We start from the raw sequence: 10,809 nt of genomic DNA, 5'->3' as shown, positions 1-10,809 counted from the left end.
ACTAGGTCAAACGTTATGTACCTAAAGATATTCAGAACGAGTTAATGGAATTCTCCAATCTCATTCCTTCTCTATTTCTTAAGGCTCGTGCCACACACTTTGAATTATGATCGACAAACATTGATACCTTTGCAGTGCTTGGGAAGTAGGCCACTTTGCTAGATATGCTTGATTGATGTTAACTCAAAGTCTTGATCTTGCATTTGAACCTTGAGGTCTTGAGCTCCTGAGATTCAGCGTATCCATAATAGCTTGAGTGCCGTGAACTTGCCATATCTAGTGATCAAGGGTCTTTTGATCACTTGAATAAGCTTGGGGTTTTTACAACACAATTACAAAGGATTTGGTTGACCAAAGCGACATTTGGTCAACACTACTCAATGAGATTGAAAATATTAGTTGAACTATGCACAATAATAAACCTATTGAATTGATTATCTAAATAAAATCAGACAAATCTGATCAAGGCCCTAAACTAAGGGAACATGTATTAAAATCAAGATTTTTCTACCTAGGGGTAAAATAGTCATTATGTCAAAAGCAGATTAATTAGGAAAATAGAATCTAAAACAAATTCTAATAAAAAATAATTAATCCTAATCGTCTAATCATGTAAAATCCTGAGTTTTTTAATTATTCGAACATATCCTAATTAACTAAATTTTAAATCTAATTAATATTTGTTTCAAAGAGTAGAACCTAATTAAATTAATAGAAACTCTAATTAACCTAAACTTAATCAATCCCACTCCATAAGTAAAAACTTACTAATAAAAAACTAGTAAAGGACCCGTGCGTTCGCACGGGTCGCGCAAGTGCAATAATTTATTTAAAAAAAAATTAAAATATAATATTTTTTTGTTTATATATATATATATATATATATATATATATATATATATATATATATATATATATATATATATATATATATATATATATATATATATATATATATATATATATATATATATATATTTGGATCAACGTACACAAATTTATTGCATAAGAGTTTTTTTTTAATGTAATGGATGTTAAATGATCAATAAATGGGTTCAAAAAATTTCCACAAATAACTTTTTCCAGTTTGGGACATAATAAAGTAAAACATTATTAATTTATAGTAATATAATTTGCTTAATTTTTTTGTATACAATATTAAGGAAATAATCAAAAAATATAATACAAAAATATTTTTACAATTTATTGGTATATTGATATATAATAAACATTCCATTGTTAATGTTATGAATAAACATTCCATTTATCATTGAGATTTTGGACATAAGAAATAAAAATATATTTATTTAGTAATGGATGAAATTTTCCAATCTGTTACTAATTTGAGGTATAAAAGCGCAAATATTAACCTTCATAATAAATGATTATTTAACCAAAATACATAAACCATGTAAAAGAAATACCAGAACCTCATTTATTTTAAAATATAGTAATGAATACTACCAAATGTTGAAATTAATTGCAATTGATACAGTAAGGTTTAATGCAACAAAAGATATTGAAACAAAAGGTTCACAATTTTAGTTAAAATTGTGAGAAATAAGTTCAGCAACAAAAATGATTTAACTTCGTACAATTCTTTGGTCCTTAAAAAACTGGGTTTATACAAAACCTGCCCGCAACCTTTTAGGAAGTGATGATTCATTACCCTGTAAAAAACAATTACATCCATATAAACAAATGTTAAAACATAATGTATATTTTATACAACTCATTCAATAAAATTCTAATAATAAACAACGACATTTGTTGATATAATATAACTAATGAAAAACTTACGTTCTATAAGTTTTCAAAAACTTCTTTGAACACGACGTTTGTTGTAGAATTCAATGGATGGTTATCCTTGTCATGGATTAATATCTTAAGCCCTTTTTTGCTTTTGACCCTTGATATTGCAACATATAGTTGACCATGACTAAATACACTTCTAGGCAAATACAATCCAACATAATCCAATGACTGACCTTGAGATTTGTTAATTGTCATAACATAACATATAGTTATGGGAAATTGCCTTCTAGTCATTTTGAATGGCCACGGAGATCGTGTTGGAGTCATATCCATTCTTGGAATATAAATAACCCCTCCAATATTCTTTCCAGATATAATCTTTGCCTCGATAACGTGGTTTGCCAATCTTGTAACTATAAGCCTTGTTCCATTGCAGAGACCTTCAGGTTGATCAATGTTTCGAAGCAACATAATAGGGGTCCCAATCTTCAATTTAATCTTGTGGTTAGGTAGACCGGAAGTTGTAAGTGTATTCAAAAATTCCAGGGTCAAAACATCAAAAGCTTCATTTCCTTCACCGTCAAAAGTGTCTACAGAATCTGAACTTAAATATTCCTTTTCTTCACCTTTGGGAAAAATTTTGAAATTTTATTATTATAAATCTATGTTAGTACATATAAATATATGAATGTATCTATAAATATGTTTACAATGGATAACACATACCTGGTATGAATCCCAAAACGTATTGATTTATGATGTCAACCGTTTCAATTGTTCCTGCCAATATAGCTCTTGATTGCAAAAATTCTGGATTCTTATAATTGTTAAGAAAATTCGGATATGTTTCACTAACAATGGCTTCTAGTGGATCATCATAGTTAGAAATTAAGAAATCATTTGGAATAGGAATATCCGTGTAACCATCGTTAGGTTCTTCCAATTTCCCATCGCCAACTTTTAATATCCAATTAGAAAACAATTCTAATTCAGATGTACTTGAAGTATTGCCGGCTTGTTGGAGTCGCATGTTCTTTGTAAGCTTCAGCACAACACAATGATCCCAGATGTATGATGAATTTATTGTAGAATGTATTATATCTGAACGGCAACCCCTTGGTACAACTGGTAATATTTGCCGAAAATCTCCACCAAATACAATTACTTTCCCTCCGAATAATTTGTCAGAACAATTGGAACGCCCCATTATGTCTTTAAGGGTTTTATCAAACGCTTCAAAACAAAATCTGTGTGCCATTGGAGCTTCATCCCAAATTATCAACTTTGCCATTTTTAGTAGCTCTGCACGATCACTACCTTTGTCGATATTACATGTAGAAGACTCCATTGTAGGTATTGGAATCTTGAACATTGAATGAGCCGTTCGACCTCCTGGAAGTAGTAGTGAAGCTATGCCCGATGAAGCAACAGTTAAATAAATTTGTTTCTTTGATCTTATGTAGGAAGCTAGAGTTCTCCACATGTAGGTTTTCCCTGTGCCATCGTATCCATACAAAAAAAATACGCATCCTTGTTGATTATTTACTGCTTCCATTATTCGCTTGAATACACCTCTTTGCTCATCTAATTTTAAAAAAATACATAGCAAACATGCAGTGAATAAATTAATTATACATTAAAAAAAATTGTAAGATAAAATCATACTTTAAAAGTTAACTTTATAAAATTATGACAAAACTTACAAACATTTAACATATTTACCTGTAAGATTTAAGAACAAATTATTGTATTCTTGCAATAGTTTTGAAGGATTTCATAATAAATTTTTATGTAATTGTTTTTTTAATTTATAACACCATTAGGCATGCTGAAACCAAACATGACATGCAATAATCTATTTATAATTTAGTCGTATACACATATTTCATAAGATGACAACGTATTTTGTTATCAATCTAAAATACTTATTAACATTTGAAGATATGATACTCATATAAATTTTGTAGTTGAAAGAACACACAAAACACAATGTTCAACATAACAACATAGGATTTTGAATAATTTCACACACATGAATTAAATACTCATTATCATCCTTTAAACCATACATGAAATATAAATGTCAATTGTAATCCCACAAAATAAATACTTCAAAAAGTAAGAACACATCCTACAACCAAAACATATCATGTTCTTAACAACTTCATACTTAAACTCATTCTGGTGCTAAAAAGTTCATAAAATATATTTCAATATCAAATTTCCGAAAATTCTAATTAAGAAGATGGTTCTATCTTTACTTTCTTGGATGGTTTGGTGCCTGATAATTGCGTAGCGCCAGACGCTTCAAAATCAACTTCTTCACCCTTGTCAGCAATTACAACATCCTTAGCCGGAGTCATTAGAATGATTGATTCTGGATCATTTTCACCAGATGCAGATAATGTTTGCTTGCAATATAAAAAATTAATTGTCAGATATAAAATGAATTATAATAATACAATATTTATCATAGAAAATTATTATGTTAACAAATGAAGATACTTACTGCGGAAGTTTCCAAATTTTCTTTGTTAGGGACCAACTTTGCATATTCAGTTTTAGACTGATTCTGCACATTGAAACATCGAATATTTATTATATTTGTTAAATGTTTAAATAATACATGAATTAAGTGAATATTATACGTCTTCTACTATGTAGTCATTTTCAATCTCTTTAACAAAGGCTTCATCATCACAAAGCTTCCAAACAGACGCTTGGGAAAACGTTGGCTGCACCTTAACTCTAAAAGCCATTTTCTTATTCAACAGCATTTCAAGCTCATCAGGATAAACCATTGGATCATCTTCTCCATTCTAATGGAAAAATAAAATATCAACCATGAGTGATAATCTGAACTTTACAACTCGATAAACTATTAACATTTTAACTTATGTATAACAATGTACCTCCACCATAGAGTTATGCATAAATTCAGCAGTCATTCCAAGTATAGCAGCACATTCGGAATCCCAGAATACAAATCGATATTTTGATTCACCATTGCTAACATATATCTCAATCTTGTACCTATAGTATTTTAAACAAAGAAAATAATATGATTAATAACAAATCCATTACCAAATTTATTTGCAATTCATCTAGATTATATGTACCTTGGTATAGGCTGTTCGACTTTTTGCCCACATGAACATTCATAAGCTTTTTCAGGATTAGGTGCCTTCGAAGAACACCTTGTGTAGCCATAATAAAACCATCCATACTTTGAGACAACAAATTTCAATGTGGTTGCTACAGTAACACATAAAGTTTCCTAAAAGCAAATCAAAAATGATATTAATTTCAAAAAGCAAACAATATAATTGTAATAGTAAAGATAAATTCGGCTCTATAGTATTCAACTTACATGTTTGATTTTGCAGAACTGACTTAAGGACATACATTTCGCATTATGAACAAACCTTTCTACTGGCGAATACTGAGAACCACCAGACCAATTAGAAAGAGATTTTGCAGATTGAGTAGGCTTCTCCTTCTGTTCATTAGTAGGCAACCTATAGAAATAAGATTGTTTTTGAAATTAAAAATTATGTATAATAATCTGAATATAAATAAATAAATAAAATCCATACTTAGACATAAAATCTTGAATTTCAGGGATGTCTTCATTTATCAACAATTTGGAACCACTCCATGCATTTGACACTGTAAATTGTATAATTAATATAAAAATTATTGAACGTATAATGAAAAATACAAATCAGCTATGTATTTATAAAGTCTGATAGTGTAATACCTTGGCCATCTTTTACCATTGCATGAGTGAGCAAAATTACAATAGCTCCATTGTTTTTAGGATCATTGTAGTAAGCCAAAATTTTTGATCCATAGATTTCCCATAAATTGCAATTTATGCAATTACCCCTATTTTGCAATATAAATAAACAATATTATATGATGGGATTCAGTGATGCAAAATATATAAATTTATCAAACACATAAGTTATGAAAACAATGCGCATTACTTCAAATCTTTCAGCACAACAAAAACAACAACTTTCTTCCCCGGAGTGTTGGATTGGATATGGTTTATCTCACTAACAGCACCAATAATATCTACATTAAAGTAAGGTTCATTATTGAATGTGTTTGCAAATATATAAGTTATATAAGTTATAATAGAATTTAAATTACCTTCCAGTCTATCGGTTTTGCATTTGCCTTGAAGTATCTCACCAAAATCTTTAAAGAAATATCCTTTAGGTGGAATATTTTGAAGTTCGATTGCCTTCATTGTGGTACCACCAAGAAACACAATTTTTTTTGAATGATCACATACCTTCCACTGAAAATCATTGTTATAGACACTGCCATTGTTTATAATGCAGGTCATATTCTCCTTAATGACCTCTTTCCATTTCAGTAAATGGTCATGACGAATAAGGACCTGAATCCGATCACCCTAACAAAATAAAAATAATCTTCTTTTTATATGTTATACAAAAAAGCATTTTGTTGTAATTACTAACTATCATACAAAAATCTATACTTAAAAAAAGAAAAGCAATTTACCAAGGAATCGATAACAATCATCTCCAAATGTTCAATACCCTTATTATTCACAACACTCCAAACATCCATTATTTGAACAGCAAGACGCCAAGTTTCTTTTGAGTCATTGATGTCTTTCACAGAATCAACCTTTCTACTCATTTTCACTGAAAAAAAATTCAAAAATTAATCTAACTGCAAATTTAGATGACTATAAAATTACAAACCTAATAACCTGGAAAAAAAAGAGTATATAAATTTGATAGAGGTGTGTGGCAAAATACTGAAAAGGATCCAACCTTTGATGTTACACATATATAACATCGAATTGATTAGCAGCATTCTTGAAGAAGAAGGCGTGAAGACTGTTGTGTTCCCAAGGAAATTTTCGGCGTGCAAGTAATAGGAAAAGGCGTTTTTTTATGTTGTCGAGGCAAATTTATTAAATTGTAAAATGGTAGAGTTAGTTAAAATGGTATAATATTGTCCGTGGTTTTGGAATAGTGGTTTTGGAATATTTTGAGTTATTAAGTGGGTAAATGAGATTAATAATGATGATAATAAATATTAATAAATAATAATATTAAATAAAACCCTAATTTTCATCAAACCGTTTCATATTACTTCTCCCTCTTTTCATATTCTCGGTTTGACATCTCAGAAAGACCACTTAAAAAATCAGTATATTTATTATTAAAAAAATTCATTTTGTCATTTAAAGAAAATCAAGCAACGATAATATTTGACAAAAAAACTACAATAATAACTAATTTGATTTCATGATATTGATTTCATTTTGGAATGATAAGATTGCAACAACAATAAAATAATTACTTATAGGAATATGAAATTAGCTGTATTATGGATTGTAATTAGGGTAATTAAGTAATTATGGTGGTAATTAACTTTTATATATTAAAAGTAGATTATAGGAACATGAAATTAACTGTATTATGGATTGTAATTAGGGTAATTAAGTAATTATGATGGTAATTAACTTTTATATATTAAAAATAGATTAGAAGCTAACAATCAAAAAAGGAAACCATGGGCCTGAAAGGGTGCAGGCCCTGAAAGTGAGGCGCGGATAGCAATGTGCTGGGCTTGGAACCACACAAACCTGATCCGGAACCTCAAATAGTGAAATGCAAAGTAGGATTCAAAAATCCCCAACTTTCTCGTCCGAACAATAGCGCCGTTTGTCCCTTTCCAATCTTTAAGCGAACACTCCAAGCACCCTATCCTCTCAAAACCGAATCTTCCAACGCAACCTCATCTTTCCATTATCATTAACCTTCGAGCACACCTCATCGCGGTAATTGTTTCCCAATCTCAAAGTTCCATGGAACCTCAGAAACTCCGAATTAATTCTTGCAAACTTCTTCGTTTCTAATTCAAATTCAACGACTGCGCGGCATCTCAGGCACGGCGGAATCAAGAAGCTTGACAAAAAACACTTATTTGACTAAGCAGTCTCTTCAGTGGCGATAAACGAATATTTTACCACCGCGATACGACGCCCCTTACTCAGAACGTTTCTGTCTCGGCTTCGAACTTGGTTTCGATATTAAGGAGAGAACACAAATATATGGAAAGGGAAGATTGGGACTTACCAACGGAGGGGAGATATCCTCCGGTCCATTCGAAACGTTGTTGTCGGAGACTGCGGGAGAGAACCAAAGTTGCTTTTAACTCCAGGTATCACTTCTCCTTCTTTAGTTATTGTTGTCTATGACTCATCTTCCTCCTCTATTTCCTTCAAATCCTTTGATGCTAAGACTCATTTGTTGATTGCTGCAGGCGAATTATGGATCGTCGAGCGTGTTTGATTCTTTGCAGGGTGAATTTCGATTCGCATAATGGCTGAGATTCGGCTGCAGGAAGGTGGAGAAGACGAGACTGAGAGAATGAAGAATACTGATGCAGAATCAGGAATCTTGAGATGCAGACTGAATAAGCTCTTGGAGCGGAGTGAAGAAGAGAGAGTTGCAGAAATGAAGAAGAGAAAGTTGCAGAAATGAAGAAGCTCCTCAATCACAGTGCAGGTATCCTATTTATAAATTTTTTGATTCAATTATAAATGAAATTCAAATTCATGTGAAATTAGAGTCAAATTAATAGTTAGTTGCAAAATGCCAATTCTGTTAGAATGAATATGAGTTAGTTAGCAATGCATAAATTAGTTAGAAATTCAATCCCAAATGAAATGCAAATTCACTTGAAATTATATTTAGAAATCAGTTAACCGTTAATTTTTTTGGATGGAAGTTAGGGTATCGAAATTCTGACATTAATTAGAGATTCTGTTAAAATTGGTTTGTGTTAGATTAATCACTGTGGAGCTCCATCTATTATTAATTGAAATTGATTAGCTGACATCCTTTTATTTTGTTAATTGGTTTAAAGTTAAACGTTAAATGGAAAAGTGAGTACAAAAACTTGTTTTGGTTTTGTGAACCGGTTCTGTTCTTTCAACTCTGTTATGATTAGTATGAGCGGTTGGTTGCTATGCGTTTGTATCAGTTTCATTCTATTAGTTTTGGGTTTGAAGGGTTAGCTCCGCCGTTATAAATTGTTTAAAGTTAATTTACAATTAGTTATTGGGTGAAGGATGAAGTAGAAATAGATTGGAAATAATGGTTTTACTTTGTTATGATTTAGTATACTAGATATTGCAACATGCGTTTTGGATTGTAAAGGTTTGTTGTGATAATTGTCTTGGTTAGAACATGCTTTCATATGCCTTGCTATTGTTATGTTAACAAGAATGAACATGTTCCAGGACTTGGTTTGTGACTTGGGAAGGCTTGAAGATCTTCATTGTGAATGTTAAGACTTTTAATGACAACTCAGTCAGATTTGGTTACAAATTCTGTTAGCATTGAGATAGGTCTGCTTAACCTAAATTTGAATTATTAGAAGGGAAGTCATTGGTTGTAAAAGGAGCATAATCAGATTGACATGAACAAGCTCCAAAATCTTACTAGTCTGTTACAGTATTAGAGTTGCCAAATGAGACTTATGATTTTGCTAATTTCTTTATTGAATTCAAATGGTTTGAACAAGTGTTACTCGTGTTAATATGTAGTTACAACCTTTATTATTATTTCTTCTTTTTATTTTTGTACTGCTGCTAGGATTATTAGAAAATGTCAGCACTTTTGCCAACCGATCCAAACAAATCCCAACAATAATATCAAAAGTTTCACCAAAAAATCTGGTACCACTCTTCACTACCAGTAACAATCTAAGTATTACCAACACTAACATGCAAAACTGCAGGGTCATCAGCATCTACTACAACCTATTTCTATATGAGCCACACAATGATTAACACCAACAATTGGTTTCTTCCCAAGCAACAAAAGCACATGAGCTACAATAGCAAAAACCTGCAATGGAGCTCCTAAGGTCTATCTTGAGTAATTTGTGATGTTTTCAAAGCTGATTGAAAATGATGCATTACAAGGTTTATTGGTTTCTAACTTGTAAATGACTTGGCATGCTTGGAAAGAGGAATTAGAAATGTTATAAATTAGAAATGTAAACATGGAAAGTCAATGAATTGTATCAATGATTATGGCTTCTATGTCATAAAAAGATTCATTTGCGGAAGTGTAGTGTTGGTTTTGAGTGAAAGTTGTATGGAAATGTGATTGGCTTATGACGTGCAATGCTCCACTACGTCTACATATGAAAGTGCAATAATCTTTCTTATCTCAAATTGCATTGCAAATGGAAAAGTTATTACAATAAAAGTTAGTTAACAAATGGTCCTAAGTGACATGATAATAATGAAATGGTTTAACATGATGCTATATAAACAATCAAAATTTGATTGGTTGACTTTGGTCAACCGGTTGACCACAAAGTCGTCAATTGACCAAAAGTCAGCTTAGCCAAGAAATGAGATTAAGTGTACAATGCAAATGATTAGGCTATTGAATGAATGATGCAAATTGAATGACCTCCTAGATAGATGGATAATAATCAAGCCTACATGGCTAGGGTTTTGAATGCATAAAGGTATGTCATGGTTATAGTCTTCTTGAACCAAGATTTGAAAGGGAATGACATTGGGGTTTCCCCTTATATGATGAGCCAAACTCCAATACTTAAACAAAACCTTAGTTTTAATTAACTCCCAGCTTTGAATCAATGAGATTTTAATTAACGTGAATGCATGATGCATATGAATGAATGCAAATGAATCTGAAGTCACGGGTCAGATGAAAAGTGAAAAGGGGAGGGAAAATTTTGGGGTACGACACCAGTCACAACTGCGAATGCGTAACCGATTACACCCTCGAGTCAACTTTCTATTTTCAGTCGAGAAATGAATTTCGCCTAACTATAACCGGTTACACACCCATGGTAACCATTTACAACACTTGAATTATTGTTTTCACTTAATAAACCACCTTAATTCAAGTGATCCAAGTCTTCCATTCCCATGTTCTTCTTTAACCTCTTGAAAACTTCAATTGTGTCTCCCTTGGTCTGCAAATCGGACACTTGGTCTTCACTTCTACAATATCC

At 31.4% G+C, this 10,809-nt stretch overlaps 1 protein-coding gene and 2 long non-coding RNA genes across 3 annotated transcripts; 1 reads left to right on the top strand and 2 right to left on the bottom strand.

The window, feature by feature from the left end:
- Positions 1 to 1,803: 1,803 nt before the first annotated feature.
- On the bottom strand, positions 1,804 to 3,310 carry LOC127102113 (uncharacterized). Its single transcript, XM_051039529.1, has 2 exons — positions 2,482 to 3,310; positions 1,804 to 2,381 (listed from the first exon to the last, which is right to left on the bottom strand). Exons 1-2 carry the CDS (start codon positions 3,308 to 3,310, stop codon positions 1,804 to 1,806), a joined length of 1,407 nt encoding a protein of 468 aa, XP_050895486.1.
- A 641-nt stretch (positions 3,311 to 3,951) lies between these two features.
- Positions 3,952 to 5,242, bottom strand: LOC127115645 (uncharacterized). The gene is made up of 3 exons (XR_007800825.1): positions 4,875 to 5,242; positions 4,265 to 4,788; positions 3,952 to 4,166 (listed from the first exon to the last, which is right to left on the bottom strand). It is a non-coding gene; the product is annotated as an uncharacterized LOC127115645 (long non-coding RNA).
- Positions 5,243 to 7,439: 2,197 nt separating this feature from the next.
- Positions 7,440 to 9,376, top strand: LOC127129839 (uncharacterized). The gene is made up of 3 exons (XR_007806391.1): positions 7,440 to 7,968; positions 8,071 to 8,315; positions 9,053 to 9,376. It is a non-coding gene; the product is annotated as an uncharacterized LOC127129839 (long non-coding RNA).
- Positions 9,377 to 10,809: the final 1,433 nt, after the last annotated feature.

The sequence above is a fragment of the Lathyrus oleraceus genome, chromosome 1 (genome assembly GCF_024323335.1).
Source record: "Lathyrus oleraceus cultivar Zhongwan6 chromosome 1, CAAS_Psat_ZW6_1.0, whole genome shotgun sequence".
Lineage (NCBI taxonomy): Eukaryota > Viridiplantae > Streptophyta > Magnoliopsida > Fabales > Fabaceae > Lathyrus > Lathyrus oleraceus.
The sequence above is the reverse complement of the archived record's forward strand: the minus strand, read 5'-3'. Positions and strand labels throughout refer to the sequence as shown.